General features: G+C 41.9%; 1 protein-coding gene across 3 annotated transcripts in view; it reads left to right on the top strand.

The window, feature by feature from the left end:
- PRKG1 (protein kinase cGMP-dependent 1) overlaps positions 1–25,856 on the top strand; it is an 878,222-nt gene that overhangs the window by 839,793 nt on the left and 12,573 nt on the right. For all 3 annotated transcript variants that reach the window (XM_026719912.2, XM_026719913.2, XM_087932356.1), the window contains 2 exons: positions 14,936–15,075; positions 16,759–16,848. In XM_026719912.2, the coding sequence (XP_026575697.1) occupies positions 14,936–15,075; positions 16,759–16,848 (230 nt within the window). The remainder of the gene's footprint in view (positions 1–14,935; positions 15,076–16,758; positions 16,849–25,856) is intronic.

Genomic DNA, 25,856 nt, shown 5'->3' with positions numbered 1-25,856 from the left:
GTAATCTGAGAATAGGGCGTCTACGTCAGAAGTTGAGACAGCATGGATCCCAGTTACACTAAGGCCGAGGGAGGGGAACCAATCTAGCCCCAACAGAGTGGGGAGGGCACCATTAACAACCACCAAAGGCAAATGGCCTTTAAAGGCTTGGAACTGAACTAAAAACTTGCCTTTCCCGAGGACAGGGATGTTCTTGCCCTGGTAGTCCCGCAGTGTCAGGTGGCATCTCTGCAGCTTCTTCTTCGCAAATCTGGGATGAATCTTCTTTAGGGTTTCCCAGGAGATGATTGAAAGTGCAGATCCCGTGTCTACTTCCATCCTGCAGGGCTTACCTTCTAAAGAAACAGAAATACTGATTTTATTGGGAGTCTGGGAAGTTTGGTTAGCGTGGTAGCAGGTATAGCAGTCCTCCACTTGCCTTTGAAAATTAGTAGGTGGTGGAGGTCTTTGAGGAAAGGTTCGCCCTGCTTGGCAGATTCTAGCGAGGTGGCCTTTCTTTTGACAATTCAGGCAGATGGCGTTCTTAAACCTGCAGGATGCCCTAGAGTGGGAGCCCCCGCAAGCTAGGCAAATGGGAGGTTGCTTGGGGGTGAAGTTGTTTCTCTGCCCTGCTCCTACCTGTGAAGGCTTTTGTTACTTAAGGCGGTTAATGTCTGTTGAGTCTATGGGGTCTTCTTCAAGGGAAACTTCCTCTGAATGAATAGTGGAACTGCTGGGTTTTAAAGGAGTTCCTTGAATTTCAGCTGCTGATTGGGCAGAGAGCTCAGCAGTTTGGGCTTCCTCCACGGCTAAAGCTAAGTTTAAGTCCTTTTTTGCTAGCAAACGTCTTTGAAGCCTAAGGTCTCTAACCCCACAGACGATCTGGTCTAATAACATGTCTTCTAGGTAGTCTCTGAAACCACACTGTAAGGCAGCTGTCCTCAGAGCTGCCATATACTCATTAATTGACTCTCCCTCAGCCTGCCTTCTATTTCTGAAAGCATATCTCCTGGCTATCTGGGATGGTTTAGGTGAGTAGTGGTTGGAGAGGATCTCTTGGAGTTCATCCCAAGGTATGCTCCTGATAGCGCGAGGGGTGACTAGTGCTGTAGCGGTGTCAAAAACCGCAGCCCCACAGTAGCTGAGGAAGTAGGATTTTTTCCTGTGTTCAGCAGCATCTGCTAAACCGATGGCATCGAGGAAGTAGCTGAAACGGTTTTTGTATGAGTCCCACGTTTCCTCGGCTGGCTTGAATGGTGGGAATGTCAGATTGGCATTCATTTTTTGAAGCGGCAGGGTTCGTCCCCTTCAGTCGTGATTCAAAATTCGCGCTCTTAGAAGAGCGCTAGCGGCTGCACTTATCAGGCGGTGTCTGTCTCTCCGGCTACGGAGGCTTTTTGAATTTCGCGCCCTTTGTGAGCGCCGGCGGCTGCGGCTTCAGCGCCCGTGGCTTCGCTCTCAGTGACCACAGCTCCTCTGAATTGCACGTCTGGCAGCCTTCGATCGCATCCCACCCTCGTCGCCAGTGTTGTAGAGCGGCGGAGGAACGAGGCTGAGCCAGAGTGAAACGTAAAAAAGGCTTTATTGCAATGAATAAAGGGTTGCCGCGTCTGCCTCCTAACTAGGCAGGTTAGCTGGCGGCAATGGGGCTGGCACTGCTCGACAGCCGCCTTTTATAGCCGGCTGTCAAACGGTGCCAGCCAATGGGAGCGGCTGGTGCTCCCGCTCAAACAGCGGACCTGGTTGGGGACTCCAACCAGTCCCAAAGACATAACAATAATAATTGCAATAGAATAGTGGCAAGGCAAATTTGGAACATATCAGAACCAGTTATGCCCCTCATGTTCTTCTAGGAGTACAAATCCACAAGTCCATGGTTTGACTTTGATATGGAAGGGATTAGAAGAATATGATCAGAGATAAAATGAGCATCTCCCTTATAGCCATTTAGAAGCTCGTCATATGTACTTCTCAAAGGAGGAACAGCTCTCTTTTCCATAATGGGGGGCATTCATGTTTTTCAAATGAAAATTAAGTCCGCAGCTTGTTTAGATTTTACTTGCTGAACTGGAAGGAAAATGTTTTCTTCATATTTTCCTGTCGAAGTGTATTTATTATCTGTATGCTGTACCGCTGTTCAAAAAATGGTTGCTTATTTCCTTTCCAATACATTTAGCTTTACTAAATGGCACAGGTTGCTCTCAAAATTATGCATTTAGAAAAAAAGAAAGAAACAAGCTGCCAGCTTGAATAATTTTCAGACAAAAGCCAACCTACCATCCATGTTAGAAGTGCAGACATTACAAATAGGAATTGATTACCTTTCCTTTGTCATTTTTTTTTAATATAGTGGGATAATCGAGCAATAAACAAATATAAAATCACTGACAGATCTTATACATTCTTTTATAATAAAATAGCCCACCAAATTTAGGTCAGGAATATTATTTATTAACTTAGGTATGCAGTTAGTTAGCTTTCATCATTATAGCCAATTTTATTCACACTGTCATCAAATAGTTTCAGATCAAAGATCACCAAATTAATTTATGCAAAAGAATGACACAGATCAGAGAAAGATCCCAAACCCTGTTTCTCAGAACTACAATCGTTTCACATAACTGTTGTGCTGGGTTAGATCACATCAGGATAAATGGCCACATTCAGGATAATTTGCAGTTATTTTCTGATCATGTCAAGGATGAAGTCAGAAGATCTATTCAAAGAATTATAAAGTAACCCCCATCATATTCCATGTAAACATACTTTAACCGCAACTTCTGAATCTGCTACTTTAATCCAACCATTCCAAATTTAGCATTAAGATACAAAAACATAGTGCCTTAGAATCCCACAGATGTTTGATCCGTAACAATTTTACTGTACATGTCTTAAGTATAGGTATAGTTGGAAGTATTTTAAAATACTTTTTGCCTTTTGTTATAGAAATGAATGAGCTACTAAATAGAATTAATGTCTAGCTTACCTATCTAAATCTTGGGAGTCTTTTTTTTTCCTTAGAAGGAGAAATTTTAACTCCAAGCTACTATTTTTTAAAATACTGCTTTAAAACTTTTAAACAAAAATCGTTTTAAACAAAGGCCTTTTACAACAGAGTGTATATGAGCAATAACAATCTTGTAAATGAGATTTATATTTTAGATTCTGATTGATCAGCTTCCCCAAGTGTTAAGTGTTCCAGTTTCATAACGAAGATTCATGCAGTAGGCTCTGTTCTTATAATCTACAACAGCCATTGCTTATATTGTACCTTTGAGACAAGTCCTTGCAATTTTTTTGACAAGGTTTTAGAGAGATTTGTCATTGTCTCCTTCCCAGGGCTGAGAGAGAGTGACTGGTCCAAGGTAATTCAGCTGACTTTATATTTATGCCAGAAGGAAGGAAGGCAGGGAGAGAGGGAGGGAGGGAGGGAGGGAGGAAGGAAGGAAGGAAGGAAGGAAGGAAGGAAGGAAGGAAGGAAGGAAGGAAGGAAGGAAGGAAGGAAGGAAGGAAGGAAGGTAGATGTGTGTGTGTGTGTGTGTTTCATCATTTCTGTTCTAATTTAAAGTGTGTGTGTCTGACTGTCTGACTGAGAGAAGGATTACTCAGTGGTATATTGACACAAGAAGTTCCTTTCATGCAGAGATGCTTCCCATTCCATCACTAGCAGTTGTCATTTGAATTCTTGCCAGCAACAGATGTTTCTCCAGATATCATCTTCACTCACAGGAAAGTCATAGCAGGCTGTGCTGGATGTCAGCCAGTATTAGAAACCATTCCTTTATTTTGTGGGTGGCTCTTCCTCACATCCAAACTATTTAGCATTCAACCACCTGAGGTTTTTTAAAAAGAATTCCCTATCTGAGAAAAACAAGTAGACATTTCATAAGAAAATTTCAGACTGTCTTTCCTTTTTAACAGAAATGTTTCTGCTTGGATTTCCAAGCAATTATTAGTTGAAACAAGAACATTTCTCTTGTATTTGTACATTTCATATAGGTTTTTTTCCCCAATACTCAGACTACTTTGGTGGGCACTAAGCTTAACCTGTAATCATTTGGGATGAAATACTGGTCTTTTACAGTTTTTTTAGATATACATTACAGACTGGAGAATCCTTTATGCCCTTTTACCATTACTGAGTGGCTATATTTTGGCTACAGTCCTAGTGGGATTCACCATCTAAGACAGGGGTTCCCAATCTGGGGTGCCCTGAGGGTGCGAGATGATTTTCCAGGGGGTGCGAGAAAAGTCCAGGTAAATAATAGGATATTGGCTGTATGTTGGCATTTTTATTTATTATGCAATGGATTAACTTTGTTTTTATTTTAGAGTTAAGTATCGTTATTTAGTGGCCGTCACATACATAGCTGAAAAGATTCAATCCTACCATATATTTAACGCCTTCAGTAATTCCTAAAGTCTAAATTTCAGGGGGTGCAAGGTTCGAGTGAAATTTTTGGTGGGGTGAGGGGCGAAAAAAAGGTTGGGAACCACTGATCTAAGAGCAATACGAGAACTCATGATTCGGTCATTGTTGCTAAAGTAGAAGCCGTAACTATGATGATGATCATATTTCTAAAGTAACTCAGAACACTGATTTTTATACAGCACTTCTTTCTTACAAATAGAACCAGGGTTTGGAAACCTATCTTGATTTTTTTTAGAATGCTAGAAATACAAATGTTATTTTATTTTTTATTTTTAAAAAGCAACAATCAAATGAAGCATACTGAGTCGAAGCTAAATTTAATCGTATGTTCAGTAAATCCATTGAGTTACTAATAAGATTTGGGTTAGTGAGAAATTGAATCAAGAGTCCCACTGATTTTAGTACACTCCTTTTACTTACATTCAAACAGTTTATTACATGCACCTTTGGGTTTGTCTTTAAAGCCTTATTTTAAAGCTCTGCAGATCTTAATGACCTGCACAAAAACTTAGTTTGCTTCCTCAGTTTTGTGATATTGATGATTTGACTCACCCCATCTGTTGTAGATTGAGCAATGAGAGGCTAGACCAGGGCATGGATGCAACAAGACTTTATTTGAGAAATAAAGGACTGGACGTGTCAGCTCTGCCTAGAGCAGGCTTCCAACGAACAGCGGCTGACCGAACCCTGCAGCTGGCTTTTATAGCCGGCTGTCGAGGGAAGTCAGCCAATGAGGGGTAGCAAACGCCCCCGCAGCTTGAACGGACCTGGGTGGGAACTTTGGCAAGTTCCAGGGACATAACACCCCTTCCCCCCAGATGCGAACACGCATAGTCATTTAAATAAGCGGGTGGCCTGTGCTGGCGTCCCGAGCGTCGTAACTCAGGCGAGTTACCAAGTGTCTCAGAGTTCGAAGAAGCAGGTAGTGTTGGTGATGGAGTGCGGACTCGCTCGGCGGTCTGAGCTGTTACCGGTGAAGTGCTTCTGGCCGGCGATGTCGCGGCTCCATCAGATGGTTCAGGTGGGGAACCCATCGGGCAGTCTCGGTCTACTGCCTGTTCCCTATGCTCGGGTGATGGTGGTGAAGAGCCTCTGGAATGGTCTCCGATAAGAGTTTGGTGTGGCACCTGGGGACTGACCTGTGCCCACGACCCAGCACCGGCGGGGGTACCCTGGCGCTTCCTTAGCTGGTCCAGGTGCCTTCTCCAGATGCGGCCGTCTTCCAGCTGGACTCGGTACGACCTGGGACCGGTGATGGCTACAATCTCCCCTGGAATCCATAGTGGGTCACCGGCGTAGTTCCTCGCAAAGACATGTTCCTGCAAGACAAAATCTCTGACCCCCGTTATTGAAGCAAGAGGGGTGTCAGGGCAATAGTGAGGGTGGAGCCTATCCAACACAGTTCTTAGGCGTCTACCCATCAGGAGTTCAGCTGGGGATTTGTTGGTGACCATGCATGGGGTTGAGTGTTGGCTTAGTAAGAAACGGGAGAGTCTGTGGTGCCAGTCTTCTTTGCTGAATCTGGCTAATGCTTCTTTTGTGGACCTAACGGCTCTCTCTGCCAATCCGTTGCTGGCAGGATGAAAGGGGGCCGTGAAGATGTGTCGGATGCCAAGATTGGAGGCAAAGCGGCTAAATTCTGTTGAGGCAAACTGGGGTCCATTATCCGAAACTATAGTATCTGGTAGACCGTGTGTCACGAATAGACGGGTCAAGGCCTTGGTAACCGCTTGCGTGGTGGTCGTGGATAGTTGGGCCACATCGATCCATTTAGAGTATGAATCCACGACCACCAGGAAGGTTTTGCCGTGTATTGGGCCGGCTAAGTCAATGTGAAGTCTTGACCAAGGCGCGTTGGCGCTCTCCCACTTTGTGGGGGTGGTGACTGGAGGGGATGGTCTGGATTCCTGACAGGGTTGGCAAGAGCTTACTCACTTTACGATGTCGTCGTCCAAGCCAGGCCACCAGACGTAACTACGAGCTAGTGCCTTCATTCGGACGATGCCCGGGTGGCCCTCGTGCAGTGCCTCTAAGACTGGCGTGCGAAGTGAGGCCGGGATGATGACTCTGGTGCCCCACAACAGGCAGCCCTGCAAGCTAGATAGTTCCTGTTGACGGGTCTTAAAAGGTGTGAACTCGGTTGCAAGGTTAGTGCCCGGCCACCCCCTCCTCACCCAGTCCAGTACCTGGGCGATTGTTTTGTCAGCCTTGGATTTGGTGGCGATGTCGAGGGCGGTGACAGGAAGGTCGAGGTCGGTGACATCGAAGATGGCATGGACAGGGGCCGGATCCTCAGCTGGAGCAGGCAGGGGGCAGCGGCTGAGGGCATCTGCGTGGCTTAACGTTTTCCCTGGGCGGTGGATGAGCTTGTACGAGTATGCCGCCAGGAACAAGGTCCATCTCGTCATCCTGGGAGACAGCACTTGGGGAGTCTGCTTGTCTCCAGAGAGAAGACCCAGGAGAGGTTTGTGGTCTGTGATCAGTTCGAAGTTGTGCCCAAAAAGGAATTCATGAAATTTCTTTACCGCTGCGACTGCGGCTAAAGCCTCCTTATCAATTTGGCTGTAATTACGCTCTGTTGCTGAGAGCGTTCTGGAAAAGAAAGCGATTGGTGCCTCGGAGCCGTTGGGTAGTCTGTGGCTTAAGACAGCTCCAATCCCAAAAGGGGATGCATCAGCTGCTAGTACTAATGGAAGACGTGGGTCAAATTGTATCAGAACTGCGTCTGATGTGAGCAGTGATTTGACTGCGCGAAAGGCGGTGTCTTCCTTGTGTCCCCAGTGCCAAGGTGATTTTTTATCTAAGAGTCTGTGTAAAGGCTCTGCTACTGACGCTTTGTGAGGTAGGAATGACGCATAGAAGTTTAATAATCCCAAAAAGGCTTGTAGCTCGGCTTTAGTGGTTGGCGTGGGTGCCTCATGGATTGCCTTGACTTTGGATTCTAGCGGGTGGATGCCTGAGGTGTCAATTCTATAGCCCAGAAAGTCCACCTGTCTAGTGGCAATGGCACATTTCTCCTTTTTTAATTTGAGGCCATGCTGTCTGAACCTGTCTAACACTGCTCTGACTCTCTGGAAGAGTTGGGGTCTGTCCCTGGCCGAGACCAATATGTCGTCGAAGTAGGGTACTACACCAGGGAGGCCCTGTAGTATTCGCTCCATGAGGGATTGAAAAATGCCAGGGGCAACACTCACGCCAAATTGGAGACGCCTGCACCGGAAAGCACCTCTGTGAGTCACAATAGTTTGTAGTTCGGCTGTTTGGTTGTCAACAGGGAACTGTTGATACGCTTGTGACATGTCCAATTTGGCAAAAATGTTGCCCGGCTCAAAAGTGTGCAGTAAATGTTGAATGACCGGGACTGGGTAAGCGCTAACTTGTAGAAAGCAGTTAATTGTTGTTTTGTAATCAGAACAAATTCTCAGACTGCTGTCCTTTTTGAGGGGTGTGACAATTGGTGTCTCCCATTTGGCAAAGTCTGTGGGTTCAATGACCCCTTGCTTTAATAATTTGTCCAGTTCCGCGTCCAGTTTAGGCCGAATGGCAAATGGAACCCTACGTGGTTTCAGTCGGACGGGAACTGCTTGGGGGTCAACTGCAAATGAGATGGTGGTACCGTTATAACACCCCAGCTCATCACTGAATACGTCAGAGTAGTCAGTGAATAAGGAGTCAGTGTCAGAAGCTGAGACAGCATGGACTCCTGTTACTCCTAGGCCGAGGTAGGGGAACCAATCAAGCCCCAGGAGACTAGGGAGGTTGCCGTTAACTACCACTAGAGGCAGGTGGCCTTTGAAAGCTTTAAAATTAACAAGGAACTTGCCTTTGCCGAGTACTGGAATGTCCTTCCCTTGATAGTCTCTCAAGGTGAGCTGGCACCTCTGGAGTTGGTTTCTGGATAGCCTGGGCTGAATCTTCTGGAGTGTGCTCCAAGAGATGATTGAGAGCGCTGACCCCATGTCAACCTCCATACGACAAGGTTTACCTTCTAATAAAATGGAGAGCGTGATTTTACTAATAGAATGACAGGTGTGGTTAGCATGGTAGCAAGTGTGACAATTTAGTACTTGCCTTTGGGGTCCAGAATGGGAAAAGGAAGGAACCCTTTGTGCTGAGTTGTGTGTGGCCTGGCAGACTCTGGCGATGTGGCCTTTTTTGTGGCAATTGTTGCAGGTGGCACCTTTGAATTTGCACGAAGCTCTCGAGTGAGGTCCGCCACAGGATAGGCACAGGATGATGTGTTTGGGTGCACTGTTGCTTTCTTGCCTGGTTCCTACCTGTGGTTGTTTGGCATGAGCGAGGCGGTGGATGTCTGTTTGATCGTTGGGATCATCTTCGTTGACCACCTCTTCTGAGTGGATGGTGGCACAGCTTTGTTTGGGAACGGAACCTTGAATCTCGGTGGCTGACTGGGTTGCCAGTTCTGCAGCCAAGGCTTCCTCGATGGCCTGGGAGAGGTTGAGATCCTTCCTGGCAAGTAGTCGCCTTTGGAGGTGGAGGTCCTTGACCCCGCAGACGAGCTGGTCGAGGAGCATGTCATCTAAGTAGTTCCTGAACCCGCAGTGGAGAGCTGCCGTCCTCAAGGCGGCCATGTACTGGTTGACGGTTTCCTTTTCAGCTTGCTTCCTCATCTGGAAGGTGAAACGCCTCGCGATCTGTGAGGGCCTGGGGGAGTAATGATTGGTGAGGATCTCCAGCAATTCTGCCCAGGGAACATTTTTTAACTCACGTGGAGCGACGAGTGCTGTGGCGGTATCAAAAACGACGAATCCACAATAACTGAGGAAGAATGACTTCTTCCTGTGTTCTCCTGCATCAGCCAGACCAATGGCATCGATGTAGTGGTTAAAACGATTTTTGTATGATTCCCACTTCTCCTCATCAGGCTTGAACGGTGGGAAGGCTGGGTTGGAGTTCATGTTGCGAACTTCAGCTGGTTACATGGCTGTGAAATCTCTCTGGGAAGGAAAAAATGACCCTGTGCGCTCTAGGTGATTGTAGTGGCTGCCATTTGCAGTGTTTTGCCAGACTAGTGACTTCAGCTCTTGAGAGGCTCCACTGAACCTCTCTGCTCTCTCTGGGCTAACGCTTGTGGCTCAGGCTGCAAGGGCTGTTGGCAGCGTCATTTGAATTTCGCGCTCCTGGAGAGCGTTGGCGGCAATAGCTGGCCGCCTCTGACAGCGATTCGAATCTCGCGCCCTGCGTTGGCGTCAGAGACTCATGGAATGACAGCACCGCGCTGTATTCCGACTCGAATTCAAACGACAGCCGTTTGAATTTCGCGCCCTTCTGAGCTGAGCGGCTGCAGCTCGCAGCGTTTCACTTTCCCCTGTAGCTTGCTAACCGAGCGGCTACAGACACTCTTCCTTTCGCTTTTGCTGACCGAGCTCTCCGGCGGCGCGGCTGCGGCTCAGCAATAAAGTGATTTCAGTTGTTGCAGATCGCCTCTGGTAGCCATCCCATCCTCGTCGCCAGTGTTGTAGATTGAGCAATGAGAGGCTAGACCAGGGCATGGATGCAACAAGACTTTATTTGAGAAATAAAGGACTGGACGTGTCAGCTCTGCCTAGAGCAGGCTTCCAACGAACAGCGGCTGACCGAACCCTGCAGCTGGCTTTTATAGCCGGCTGTCGAATGAAGTCAGCCAATGAGGGGCAGCAAACGCCCCCGCAGCTTGAACGGACCTGGGTGGGAACTTTGGCAAGTTCCAGGGACATAACACCATCTTTGATTGAAATGCCAAATGTCTGACACGCTCAGGTTGCTTCTATTGGAGAAAATGCCAGCTGAATTCAAAAGAAGAATCTAGGCAGAAAACTTTCAACAAATGATCAAATTGCATCTCTTTTAGTAACAGCGAGGAAATTAGATTGAAAGAGAGTTTTCCCTCTTCTGGCAGACTGGCGATGTCAAGCTATCAGAGAACAGAGTTGTTAAATGAAGCAGTGTTTTGTCTTGGGCAGCATACAAATGCATCTCATTTGACTGGATGACTTGCAGCATAAGTACTCTCATTTCACACTATTCCCTTTCAATGTACAGCAAAAAAAAAACCCAAAATACTGGCAACGTGCAGTACTGACATTTCGGCCCTTGCTCTATCACACATCTGCATTTTTCATCCATCCAATCATTGAGCAATTTCTCGTCTCTTTCAAAATGATTTCTTTCTGACCTCAGAAAGACATGGCAAAGCCAAACTCTAGTCAAGAATGTGAACCAGTGAATTATGACCTTGGGTTTCCTCCAGTGAAAGCTGGGAAAGGTTGCGTGCTGCTTAAATGTACCACTGAAAAGTTTCTGGGAATAAATTCGTAATTATATTCCCATTTTCTTGAGTCAGAGCTTCTTGCTGTAAAATGTTTTAAGTTACTTTAAAATATTTGTTTCATCTCCTTGTCTGGAAAGAGGGCAAGAATTATCTTTTAGAATTTCCCAAATGGATTGCTGTCACCCCATATATATTTGGCTTCAAACTTGGTTCAATTTAGGAAGGGCCTTGCTGGCTTTTGGGAGACCGTTTGAAGACTTTTTGGGAGACAGTTGAAAACCAAAAGGTGGCTCAGTGGCTCAGTGCATTGGGGAGTTAGATGTTCTGTAAGATGTTACTGTTTCTGCTGAGTTTTTTACTGGGACTATTATTGGAAACCACTATAGGTTTTTAATCAATCAGAATAGAGCTGGGGGGGACCTTGGAGGTCTTCTAGTCCAACCCCTTGCTGAAGCAGGAACTCTGTACAATTTCAGACACGTGGCTGTCCGTTTTTTTCTTTAAAACCTTCAGTGATAAAGCACCCACAACTCCTGAAGGCAAGCTGTTCCACTGGTTAATTGTTCTCACTGTTAAGAAGTTTCTCCTTAATTCCAGGTTCCTTCTGTCTTTGGTTAGTTTCCATCCATTGTTTCTTGTCTTGCCTGCTGGTACTTTGGAAAATAAGTTGACCCCCTCCTCTTTGTGGCCATCCCTCAAATATTGGAATATTGCTATGATGTCACCCCTAGTCCTTCTTTTCTCTAGACTACCCATATCCAATTCCTGTAACCATTTTCCATAAATTTTAGTCTCCAAGCCTTTAATCATCTTAGTTGCTGTTCTCTGCCCTTTTTCTAAAGTCTCAACATCTTTTTTGTAATGTGCTAGCCAAAACTGGATGCAGTATTCCAGATGTGATCTTACTAAGGATTTATAAAGGTATGGTCTTACTAAGGATTTATAAAGGATTGATAAATATTTCATGTGATTTTGATTCTATGCCTCTGTTTATGCAACCAAGAACTATATTAGCTTTTTTTGGCTGCTGCTGCAAATTACTGGCTCATCTTTAAATGATTGTCCACTAGCACTCCAAGGTCCTACACACAATTGATGTTTTTGAGCCAGGTTTCACCTAATTTGTACTTGTACCTTTGGTTTTTCCTAAAACCTTGCTTTTCTCCACATTGAATTTCATGTTGTTGGATAGGGCCCATTGTCCAAGTCTGTCAAGACCTTTTTGGATCCTGACCTTGTCTTCTGGGGTGTTGGCTATTCTTGCCAGCTTGGTCTCAGCTGAAAATTTGATGAGTTCCCCTTCTATTTCCTCATCTAAGTCATTTATGAAGATATTGAAGAGTACTGGGCCTAACACGTAACCTTGTGGTACCTCACTGCTTACTTCCCTCCATGTAGATCTAGCACCATTAAGGACTACTCATTGAATATGGTTTGTCATCCAGTTACAAATCCATCTGGTGTGCATCCTTTCTATCCCACATTTTTCTAGCTTGCCAAGAAGTAAGTTGTGTTCTACTTTGTCAATGCCTTGCTGAAGTCTAAGTACACTATGTTCACAGCATTTCTCTTGGCTACTCATTTAGTCACTTTGTTAAAAATGAAATAATATTGGTTTGGCATGAACTGTTTTTAACAAATCCATGCTGGCTTAAAGTTATAACTTAATTTGTTTCTAGATGTTCTAGATTTTCATGATTTTGTTCTTTTGTATTTTGTTCTTTTAATGTGTGATTAGATGTCCTGAATTAGATTTTCAAGATCTCCATGTACATCAAATACTTACAAATAAATGAAGTCATTATTTATTATGAAATTTATTGGATTCCCAGTGCTGTCAGAGCTTGGTGGTTTTTATTGCAGATGTTTCATTACCAAACTAGATAACATCATCAGTGCCAGAAGGAAGTAGGACTTACTTTCTTTAATATATAACATGCAACTTTTCCATGTTTACATTTAAGGCAGAATTAAAATCTCATTATTAGCATTGCAAGGACACTTAGAAAGAAGTTGAATGTAAAAATAACCTATTTCTGTTCCTCTTTTTGTTTTGTTTTCAACCTTCCCTTCATATGATGAGGAGGGAAGACAAGAAAAACAGCCTTCTGTATAGTATACAGAATTTCCTGAGAACATGCAAATATAAATGATGCAGTTGTAGACAATTTAATGTTATTGGAGTGGATAATTGAAAATTATTTTCCATGGTCAAGATTAAGTGTTTTGTTTAAACACTTGTCAAACACGTTTGACAACATTTTAGATAATGTAATATGCTTGGAGCAGCTATTTCTTTTTTTTACATAAAGCTAAAATAAATCTTGAAAAGAGATATCATTGCAAAACACATGTGGAAAGGTAAAGGGTTGGCTGGCCTGCTTTAGTTGTTATTACTGAAGGTGAGTAAAGAAAAAGGAAGTCAAATAAGAGGGAATTTGGTGGAATGGAATGAGGAATGTTTTAGACTAAGCTGTGGAAACTCGTTAAATGACATGGCTTCAATCTCTGTTAGTATTTGTTTGTGTATTTATATGAATAGCTGCCCATTTTAAACACAATTCTTGGTGGCTCAAAACAAAACTAATAACTATGAAATCATAAACTATAAAATAAAACAAAAATCTAGTCCCTCAGTCATGATGCCCCACAACCAGTTCTAGATAATTTCATTCTATCCCAGTACCTGTTTAAAAGGCCAGATCTTGATAGATATCGAAAATGCTAAAAAAAATGAGAGCCTGCCCAATCATTTGTAGGGGGAAGGTATTCCTTAAAGTAGGAGCGGTGATGGAAAAGGGACACTTCTGAGGTCTCATTGGATAACAAGATGTTGGGGGAAGAAGCTGGAGCAGGGGTGTCAAACTCAATTTCATTGAGGGCCACATCAGGGTTGTGTTTGATATTGGGGGGCTGAGGGGGGTCTGGCCAAAGAGCCTGGCCAGCTCAGTGTCACTCATTGAGGCTCCATTTTTGCTGGCAGAGGACACAGGCCTTGAGTTTGGCACCCCTGACCTGGAGCATAGCACCCTATCCATTAGTATGGACAGACACTCTCAGGGAAAGATGGTCCTGCACATCACCATGTCCCATGCTATGAAGACCTTTAAAGATGGTAACCACCACCTTAAATTGGACGTGGAAGAGAACTTGGAGCACAACATAAGTGTAACATTCTCAAACATGCAGTACCACACACACTGCTGCATTCTGGACCAGTTGTAGCTTCCAAGTAGTCTTCAAGGGCAGCACCACATTGAGCACATTGCAGTAGCCCAAATGGGAAGTGACTAAAGTACGAGGAATCGTGAGTATGGCCTCTGGGTGCAGAACAAGCACATTTGGGGCACTAGACAAATCTGTGCAAAGCCCCTCCTAACTATGGTGGCCACCTGCTTCTGAAGCAGGAGAGATGAGTCTAGTAAGACCCTCAAAATTGCACATCAGGTCATTTAGGGAGGTGCCACCCTGTCCAGAGTCAATTACAAGAGATCACCAGTCCCCGAAGGGTGGGGTCAAAAACCCAAAGCCTCTCCATTTTGCCAAAATTGAGTCGAAGTCAGTTTCTCTCCAACCAAACTCTCAGTCTCCAGGCACTTGGCCAGCACTATAATCACATCACCTGCCTGGCCTGGATGCAAGGAGATGTATATTGCCTCGCCTTGGTGAATAAGATGCAAGAGATAAACATTTTAAAATTAGAAATGGCAGAAAACATTTATAGCTCGGGTGGTAGATGTTGGTGGTGGTTTGTTCTCGGAGTTTGTTGTTTAGTTTCCGAACATTTGGAAATTAAACAACGAACTCAGATAACAAACCACCACCAATGCATTTTAAGATACATAAATTAGAACGATAACAATTTAAAATAACATGCCAAATTTTCCTCATAATTGTACAGACTTTGTCATCACATTCATCTTCTTAAATAATCAGATTATTCCCTTCCTAAAAATGATTATTCTGACTCCCTAAAATCAGAATATTCATTTCCAACATGTTTTCCATCCCAGCTCATTAGTAATCTGAGTGAAAATCAGAGCAATAAGGTTTCCTCATACGTGTGTTACTCAAAAGACGAATAAGCTGTCACAGCCATTAACTTGAGTCTGAATATAGAATTTTAAGCCAGTTGATTGTATTTCTTTGCACTTGAAAGTAACGATTAGCAATTACTTATACTCAAAGCTCAAAATTTGGGAGCCTTACTATAACCACTGATTCTGACCATTCAAATGTCTGGTTTCCTCAAGGTGCAGTTGAAAAGTGATGAATCAAAAACATTTGCAATGAAGATACTAAAGAAACGCCACATAGTAGACACGAGACAGCAAGAACATATACGCTCAGAAAAACAGATCATGCAAGGCGCTCACTCAGATTTTATTGTGAGGTATGACTGTGTTCTTGGATAAAACTCCCTTCTTTCAGAGTTCAGAAATTTGTTCTCAGCTTTTCATTGCATTCTTCTATCAAATTGCTGTATAATGCCTTATCTGCTCTAAAACGTTCATTCAAATGCCTGAAATATCCAATGAGTGTATGAATTCTCATACCCGATACTACATTTTTTATTATTGTAAATATCATAGTGTAACTTAAATGAAGAGTAAAGTTTCAATGTGCACAAAAAATCATGGATTTCCACTTCATAAAGCAGGCAATGAATAACTTAAAACAGCAAATGCATTTTTAAAGATAGACATTTGCTTATTGATAACTATGAAATGTTATGCCTAACTGAAGGCATATTAACTATATTTCAAAAAGCCATAGTGGCTTAGGTAGTTAGAATACAGTATTGCAGGCTAATTCTGCCATTGTCAGCAGTTCAGTTCTCACTGGCTCTAGATTGACACAGCCTTCCATCGTTCTGAGGTTGGTAAAATGAGAACCCAGTAATATGCTGACTCTGTAAACCACCTAGAGAGGGCTGTGAAGCACTATGAGGTGGTATATAAGTCTAAGTGCTATTGCTATAATTGAGCATCCAAAAAAGGACATGAAATAATCTGTAAAGCAATTTCAGAAGCAAAAGACAGAAGTTTTAAAATAATTCAACTCTGTTGGATTGTATTTACAAACATGTTTTCAAAGTTGCTAGGCCAATTTTTGCCTTGATATGGGTAACAACAACTCATATAGTCTGCTTCCAGAAAAGAGATATACCAGTTTTCTTCTGCATTTGGCAGTGCTTTTATGAGATGTCTAATTAATGTAGCATTCAAGTCCCTCTCAAAATTACAGTATCATAGGACATGTTGCATATTCATGATGGTGCATCTTTTGATATTTGCCATGAGTGATAACTGAAGGCTGTTCATTGATCCCGGCAAGGCCAAATGTCTTAACAACATCTATAATTTATTAGAGATTGGCAACAGTTGATATAGTAAGCTTCCAGTATTCATATTCCCTTCATCCAGGAAAAGAAAAAAGCAGCAGAAATCCTCAAAAACGAAATCACATGTTGTCTACTGAATTGGGGGGTGGGGGGCGGAATCAATTGACAGAAGTCTGAATAGACTCATTTTTTTTTCTCAGAACGATAATAATGGAACATCTAAAGATCACCACCTATTCTTTAAGTGGCAGGAGATCATAGACTGTATTAAACATTTCAAAGTCCAGTAAGAATAGAATAGAATAGAATAGAATAGAATAGAATAGAATAGAATAGAATAGAATAGAATAGAGTAGAGTAGAGTAGAGTAGAATAGAATAGAATAGAATAGAATAGAATAGAATAGAATAGAATAGAATAGAATACTTTATTGGCCAAGTGTGATTGGACACACAAGGAATTTGTCTTTGGTGCATATGCTCTTAGTGTACATAAAGGGGAAAAATACATTCATCAAGAATCATAAGATACAACACTTAGTTATAATCATAGGTTATCAAATAAGCAATCAAATCATATTAGGAAACAAATAAAACAATATAAATCATAGAGGTACAAGCAACAAGGTTATAACCATAAGTGGCATTCGGGGGAAAACTATCCTTATATCTAGTTGTTCTGGTGTGCAGTGTCCTATAGCGGTCATAACTCTTTTCCCCCTTTCTTTTATAGGCTATATAGGACATTTAAGGACAGCAAGTATTTATATATGTTGATGGAAGCCTGTTTAGGTGGAGAGCTTTGGACAATTCTCAGGGACAGGTAAGAGATGTCATAAAGTTTATTTTGATAGGAAATGACATTCACTTGGCATACCAAATGCGATCACATGAACAACCTGTATAATTTAAAAAATTCTAGAGTTTGTTTCTTTATTCCTATCACAATTAAAATAAGGCATACTATATATCATAAAATTTAAATATAAAATATAAATATAAAATATAAATATAAAATACAAATTAAAATAGCATACAAATTAAACAGATCTTGTGCAGATAGCAACATTAATTATGTTCTATTGTGTGCCATGTGGTCCTCAAGTATGAACTGATCAAGTGTGAATACACAAAGGACAGGTGTGTGTGTATGTATGTGTGTGTGCGTGTTATTGTCTGCATGTCACCAGAGTTATACAGGGCAGAAGCCACCAGATTTGTTCAGAGAGTCTCTGGATCTTGTACCCATTCACACTGTATTCAACTTTCTACATCTGATCTGAAATTTAGTATGATAGCTGAGAGAGCTGAATGCTCAGTCCAATATGTAACCTACGTCCAAGATATAAAACCTAGAAGGTATTCATTAATTCATGCATGCATGCATGCATTTATTAAATTTATTTGCCATTTTATATCCAATGACCCTGGGCAACTTACAACATAAAAACATTGAAAAACATTAAAATCATCCATTATTTAAAAAAACAGCAAATAAAACACTAACAGATAAACTCAAGTGAATAAGCTGGCAAGGAATGGAGCCAGACAGACAGGGATGGAATGGAGAGGAAGTGGCACTGAGTTTTAATTAGTCAACCACTTCCAATATGAAGTTCCCTTTTATTAATGTAATATGGGAAAGAAGCATCATTTCATAGAATTATTGCTCTATTGTCTCTGTCCTATCAGAATTCTCAATTTACTTGCTTTTCACAAATAGTAAGCTGTAACTTTACCATTTGATCTCTGTCATCTTCACACTCTGACAGCATTTAAGTCCAAGTTGTTTTACTGTGTAAACATTTCTAGCGGAGATGATGTGGTATGTGAAATGCAACCTGCATATCTAGTTCCCTGGTTTCAGTAAGGAAATAGGAATCATCTTCCAGGCTTTTGGGTCAAAAGACCTTGAATCAGTGGTGGGATTCAATTTTTTTTTTAATACCGGTTCTGTGGGCGTGGCTTGGTGGGCCTGGCAGGTGAATGATACTATAAAATCTTCAGTCAGAGGTGGTATTTGCCGGTTCTCTGAACTACTCAAAATTTCTGCTACCGGTTCTCCAGAACTGGTCAGAACCTGCTGAATATCACATCTGCCTTGGATGGAAAGAATAAATAATGGAAAGAATAAATTTGGAAACAAATTCTGGGTTGGCTAGGATGCCAATTGTGTATCCTTGAGCAACATTCAAAATGTAATCTAAATGGGTAATAATCTAATGTGTTGTGCTGCCATGTAAACAACTCTGCATTTCCTAGGGCTGTCAAAAAAAAAAAGCAACTGCTTTCTATGGCAAACAGATTTGATTCAGTCTTCCAATTTAAGGCAATATTCTGCTCTGGTAGTGTCGCACTACCAAGCTGTGGCCTATCCACAACTGGGGCACACAAGCAGTGGGCTGGCGGGCACGCACGCACTTGCACAGCACAACTTGCGCAAGTTGAGTTGTGCGTGCACACATGTGCCGCTTCATTGCTTGAGCAAATTGAGCTACACATGCATGCTGGCCCATCACTCGCAAAGCCTGGTTCCCCTCTCCCCCACCTTATTGTGCCACCAAGCCACAAAGGTTGGGGACTACTGCTTTAGCTGGTGACCAAGATTAAGGTAAGGGTAAAGGTTCCCCCACATATGCATGCTAGTCATTTCCAGCTCTAGGGGGAGGTGCTCAACTCCATTTCTAAGCCAAAGAGCCAGCACTGTCCAAAGACGTCTCCATGGTCATGTGGCTGACATTACTAAACACCAAAGGTGCACAGAGTGCTGTTACCTTCCCACTAAAGTGGTCCCTATTTTTCTACTTGCATTTTTTTACATGCTTTCCAACTGCTAGGTTGGCAGAAGCTGGGACAAGTAATGGGAGCTCACTCCATTACGCAATGCTAGGGATTCGAACTACTGAACTGATGACCTTCTGATCGACAAGCTCAGCATCTTAGCCACTGAGCCACTGTGTCCCAATGATCAAGATTACATGTGTCCAAAATGTCTGTAAATAGCAGAATTTATGGCATTGAGCTAACTACCAACTGATTTTGAAAGAAGACTAGATAAGCCTAGCCATGCCATGATTAGACCAAGGCCTGTTTGATCCAGCAGTCACTTTACTTCATGGCTGATCATATGTTTATGGGAAGCCCATTAGCCAACATATTAGTCCTTCCGCTCACCTTCTTCAGCTAATGATATTGAGAAGACACTCTTACCGATGACAACATTTATCTATCGTGACATGTAGCCTATTGTAAGAAATTACTTAGGACTGCTGGCAGCAATAGAAGAGTGTCCTCATATGATCCCCATATTAGCCAACAGGGCAATTCTGACAGATATCTCTTCCAAAAAATATTTGATGTTGGCCAGTAGAAATAAATTTCTGAAAGCACAGCAAAGGGTTCCTGCATCACCCCGCCCAATTCACTCAGTGTGTTGTTGAATTAATGTTGTTCTCTTAAAGTTGACAGATTCAACTATTATGATGGACTGCTACATTGTGCTTTTAAATATTTAACATGCAATTTTATTCGGGGTAGTTTCAGACAACCGGGTAAGCCATCCAAGTAAGTAAAGCTGCAATCCTGTTCTGACTTAAACAGAATTTCCATTAAATTTAATGAGACTTCCCTGAGAGGGTTTCTTTTATTTCATATTTTACCTACCACTCTAATCTCAATACTCTGGGTTGTTTACAATATGCAGCAAGAAAGAAAACGCAACCATATATCTCACAAAAGTCACAAAAATACAATTGGCTACAAGCAATCCACTCAAATCCAGCTTCCCCAACAACACTAATCCTCAAATACCTGGGAGAAGAAAATTGGGGAGAGGGCAATCTTGACTTGTAGAACAAGCTGTCCACTTCCACTTCCCAACACATATTAATGTATTTGTTTATTTTAAGGCCTGCTTTGTATTGTGGTTAATTTGGTTTGGTTTTCTTACGTTAAAACTTGTTTTTAACTACCCAGAGGTTCTATCGCAGGGGTGTCAAACTCAAGGCCTGCGAGCCAGATCCGGCCTACGGGGTGCTTAGATCTGGGCCGCAGGGCCATCCTGGAAACAGCAAAGGGCTGGCCCATAGTGCCGCTGCTGATGAAAAGGGCAACACATGGCAGGAGGCCGTGGCAGCTGAAAACAGAGCTCAGGAGCTTCTTGTCAGCGTTCCAGCAAACCTCCATTCCAATCAGTAACTCCAAGACAAGCATAATCTCAAAAGACCTTTATTAGAATAGCATCTGGCACATCTGTAGAATCTTGAAACTAAAAGTTTTCCGGACTTCCTACAATGTCCCAAACTAAAATCCATCTCCTTTTTGCCATCATCACATCACATGGACCAATCACGATCCATCCAAGATCCTTTTTCCATCCTGCGCCACACTTAATTTTTCTTTTGTCTACTTAGAACTACTCAATTGAAATCACCTCCTCCCACTTTCTCAGGCTATGTGGCAGCATGGAATATGGCTTCCAAAGCTGACACCTGTTTTCACTGGCAGAACACTTGGGCCACCACAGGTGCCCTGCAACACGAGTGACATAGAGCTGGCCATGCCCACCCCAGACCCCCCAAGGTCAAACACAACCCTGATACTACCCTCAATGGAATCGGGTTTGACACCCCTGCTCTACCGTGACACTGGCAGCCATATAAAATAAACAAATGAAAAATGTAATGTGGGATAGGAAGCGGAAACATCCTTCCCAGGAAGACTTTTCAGGGTGGGTAGATTCTCCCTGATTCCAAAGACAACCAAGATGGACTTTATAATTCATACCAGGACTTTGAATTGAATTCAGAAATGTATTGGCCAATCAGCCTTGAGCCCACAAAGAAGATTGGTATATATTGTCCCAACATACTGTTTTTTCAAAAGGCAACTGGACTCTTTTTCCTTGAAGATGTTCACTTTTCATCCAAGAAGCTTCTTCAGTTCTGATTGAATAATGGAGGATGGAAGGATTTCTATTCCTTGCTAATGACCAGATGACTGCAAGGAATAGAAATCCTTCCATCGTCCACCATTCAATCAGAACCCAAGAAGCTCCTTGGATGAAAAGCGAAAGGTCTTCAAGAGAAAACATGCCTGTTTGCCTTTTGAAAAAGCATCTTTGGGGCAACCATGACCTGGATGACTGAGAATCTCCACAGACATCTGTATATATTAATTAGGCCATCACACTTTGGCCAACTGCAGTTTCTCAGATGCCTTTAAAAGTAGTTCCAGGGAGAATATGTTGTATTCCTGTATCATAGAGGTGTGAATGATGAGTTAGTGACACAAGTTACCCACCACCAAAAATGGAGGGTTTTATTGTGGCACCAGCTGAAGCTGGGCAAAAGTCTTTTTGGCCTTGGCTCTCTATTTGCTGATCAAGCAGGAGCTTGAATTCAGAAAGCCTTGGGAATGCCTGTGAACTCAATGAGGAAGATAACCTTGTCCCCGGAGCCAAAATAGAAGTCTGAATCAAGCAGGTTTACCTTTGTATGAACACTACTTCCACTTTGCCTGGGTTTAATTTCACCCAGTTTTTCCCATCCAATCCTTTTCAGCTTCCAGATATCAAATAAGGATCTTCTGGGCTTATTCTCAGCCTAGGAAGTAATGAATAGCCGGGTATGATCAGAATGGGGATGATACCTCACTCAAATTGATGTTTGACCTCTTTAAGTTGTTGTGGGATTCCTCCTCTACCATTCCAATAAGATTCTTCATCCCCAATTTAAATTCTGGTTAACCCATTACTGACAATCTCTTTTCTTCCAAACACTTTCATCAATGCATCTCATTCTGACCTCCAACTTACTTCCATTCCCCCTTGTGGTCATTCAAACATTGTCCTTGGGCCTTTCAAGTTAAGCCTCCTCCCCCCATCGTCATCTCCGCATCCCTCCCCAACCCCCACTGCATTATCACTTTCAGACAGGAAGCTACCTATTCTCTTCCACTCTACTAATGTTCTTCCAGATCTCCTTTCAAAATGTCATGGAAACCATTTCAGCTAGAGCAGGGGTGTCAAACTCAAGGCCTGTGGGCTGGATCCGGCCCACAGGGTGCTTAGAACTGGCCCATGGGGGCACCTTGGAAATGGTGAAGGACCGGCCCGCGGGGCCTTTGCCAGCAAAAACGGAGTTCCATTTTCCACTGTGACAGTCTCCTGCAACCTTCTGCCAGAGAAAATGGAGCTCCGTCTTCCGCTGTAATGGCCTCCTGCAATCCTCTGCCAATGAAAATGAAGCTCTGTTTTTCCTGGCAGAGCACTTGGGTCACCACAGACACCCCCAACATGAGTGATGTAGAGCTGGCCATGCACCCCTGGCCATGTTTGCCCCCCCCCCCCGAGGTCAAACACAACCCTGATGCGGCACTCAATGAAATCGAGTTTGAGAGCCCTGAGCTAGAGGAACCGTCCATAATCAACAGCCATAGTCTAACTAAAGCAAAATGTTCCTTTTAGAGAGTATCAATGATCCAGGTCCTTATCTATTACAGAATGTCATCTGATGGGGCCCAGGAAGAGAGCTATTTTTTATTGTGGCACCCATCTTTTGTAACATCATCCCTCCAGGGATTAGTTTGGCCCCAACCCTGCTGTATTTTCACAAGACCTTAAAGATGCAGTTTTGTCCTTGTGATGGGGGATCTGGATGTGTGGAAAACCATGCAGTCATTGTGTTTAATCTGGCTTCTGTTAGTTTTTCTTTTAACCTTGGCTTCTGATTAGTATTTCTGTGGAGTTTTTATATAATTTTTATGTAGTTCTTAATTGTTGTCGGGCACCCACAGTCATGCCTTTAAGATGGAAAGCCATATAAATTTAAATGAATGAATAAATATAATAAAAACCCTATCCGGAGGAAAATAATTGAAGTTTTAGACCTCCCTTTATCCATATATAGAGGCAGAATGTAAATCAGAGTCAGAGGTATTCCTGTAATTCTAAAGTATATTAAAAATAAAACAAAATGCAGTAATAAAATATCAAAAATCAAAAGATATGAAAGAATGGACTTACTGGCTAATATGCCTGGTATTTCTATGAGACGTACTCTAACACCTGATTGAAATTGTGTAAATAAAAATAAATCACTTGGGTTATGATTTGATGGCAAATATTTAAAACTTAACCGTTGCATAAGCGGTACACCAAAAAAGAAAGACAGAAATATAGCAATGAAACCTCAAAACTTATTTTTGTAGTATTGTTTTTATTTTCATTTTAAATTCCAAACATTTACTTGAATTTAATTTGTTTAAAAAATAAAATTACAATACAAATTACCTTGTGCTCAGATTTCTTTTAAGTCTGCACAAGTCTTTTAACCTTTATTTTCATTCTCTTTCTGCCTACCCCTGGTATCTGCTGCCATCTAGCTACGAAATAGAATTTCTCTTTTATTTCCTTAGGTCATCTATTAGTAATTGAAATACTTAGCCACTAGCAAAACCTTGTTAACTTTTTATGCTGATTTAGTTTTAGGCTGCATGCCTGCTTTGGAACAGACTTATACAGAATGTCAGTATATATGTATCCTAAGGAAAGATAAAGTATAGGGTTTAAAGTGCTTACCCAGGAGTTAATTTGGGGATTTGAAATGTGAAACCATCAGCATCTGTCAAGAAAACTGACCATATTAGTTCTCCTTCTAAAATTTAATTTGGCAGTTGGTTGTAATATATAGCAGTGATTTTTGATTTTGTGATTTGTTGAAAGTAAGCTTCTGTGCCTTTTTTATTCAGAAGGGAATGAAAAGAAAAAACAAATTCAGTTTGGAGAATAAATGTATGAGGGTTTTTTGGTTGTTGTTGTTTTTAAAAGATCTCAGAATAAGCAATAAACAGAGAAATGTGATTCTGTCATAGCCTACAGTTATTTTGCAGTCTGGTTCTTCTGATAGCTAGCGGGCTTTTGCCGTCAAGTCATTAGATAAATAAAGTACTCTCTTCTGACACTGCCAGTGGTTTCATACAAAAAATAGTTGAACTGTGATTTTCAGTTTTCAAGATATAATGCTGCCTGAGGAAAGCACTGCAAAGTACTCCACTCATAAAATCCTATACATATTTAAGTCCTTGACTTACAAAAATTCATTTAGTGAACGTTTGAAGTTACAATGCAACTGAAAAAAATGACTTATGACCATTTTTCACACTTACGACTGTTGCAGCACCATGGTTACCTGATCAGAATTTGGATGCCTGGCAACTGACTCATATTTATGATGGTTGCAGTGTCCCAACATCTTGTCATCACCTTTTGCAACTTCACTTTTTGATCCCTCACATCCTGGACATAAACTGTTTCAACTCCTTCCCTCAAAACCATGCTATAGAGAACACCAGAACAACTAGACACACGGACAGTTTTTTCCCCAAACACCATCACTCGGCGAAACAAATAATTCCCTCAACACTGTCGGACTATTTACTAAGTCTGCACTACTATTACTGTTAATCTTCTCATCACTCCTTATCACCCATCCCCTCCCACTTGTGACTGTATGACTGTAACTTTGTTGCTTGAATCCTCATGATTTACATTGACTGTTTCCTAGTATGATTTCATTGCTTATCATACCCATGACTATCACTAAGTGTACCTTATGATTCTTGATGAATGTATCTTTTCTTTTATGTATACTGAGAGCATTTGCACCAAGACAAATTCCTTGTGTGTCCAACCACACTTGGCCAATAAAGAACTCTATTCTATTCTTCTGAGAAGCATAGTCAATGGGGAAGCCAGATGTCACTAACAGCTGCGGTGATTCACTTAACAACTGTAGCAAGAAATGTTGTAAAATGGGGCAAGATTCATTTTACAAATGACTCACTTAGCAACAAAAATGTTGGGCTTAATTAGTCTCCAGAAGCTGATCTAAACAAAACAAGATTAATGTCCTCATAGCTTGTAGACCTGGAATAATTGGACGTCTGTCTTTGTCAGTGTCAAAATCTCTGGTTTTGGGGAAATGGGGAAAACCAACCATGTTCATTATTCTTTTCAACAGCATCTTTCAATGACACTGTTGTCCCTCCGATTTTGGTTTTTTGTCTTCTGGAAGCCATGATGTTGATGGCTGAGATTGAGGGTGCTAAGGAGTATCAAGTATTAAGAAAATAATAATATAGCCAGTTAAGATGACTTATCCTATTTGTAAATTCCAAATAGTATTTGTATATACCTCAATTTTTATTCACCCCCATTTAATTTGACCATGTATATAGCACTTACTACTGTACAATAGAGTGGATTAAAAAGGAGCAAATTATTTGTCATAAGGCTAGTTTATTCTTAACCTAGTCAGCACTGAGCAACACAAATTAATATATTAATCAACTTATTACTGGAGCCCAATCCAAATTACCATAATTCCATTCTGGAATGAAACTCCCTATCTTTTCCTCACCTCCTAACACATGTAGTATTTCTACATTTGTACTCCTAGACATATTCTATACATAAACATCAGATGGTGGTGGGTGCAAGGATGCAAAACCAGGAATTGGAAGCTTATCTTAGTAGACTGGCCAGGTTTATATTAACTGCTAACACACATACATACTCTCCTTAAGTGAGCGTACCTTCTCATGCTAGAACAAGTAAAATAGAATATCTAAAGCATTTTGCTGTGAGCCAGGATGCCCCAAATTCTGTTTTCGTAAGCAGGCTTATACAAATCCCCATTCTCTTGTTTTCAGATTCTTTATCTGCAATGTGGGGATAAAAACAGATTGGATTCAGACTTAGTCATGCTTAGATCAGTTCTATTAAAATCAAAGAGAAAGACATGATGAACACAAATCCCATTATTTTCACTA

This window comes from Pseudonaja textilis, chromosome 4, assembly GCF_049901715.1.
Source record: "Pseudonaja textilis isolate UNSWEBS1 chromosome 4, rPseTex1.2, whole genome shotgun sequence".
Lineage (NCBI taxonomy): Eukaryota > Metazoa > Chordata > Lepidosauria > Squamata > Elapidae > Pseudonaja > Pseudonaja textilis.
This window is presented reverse-complemented; position numbering and strand designations above follow the sequence as displayed.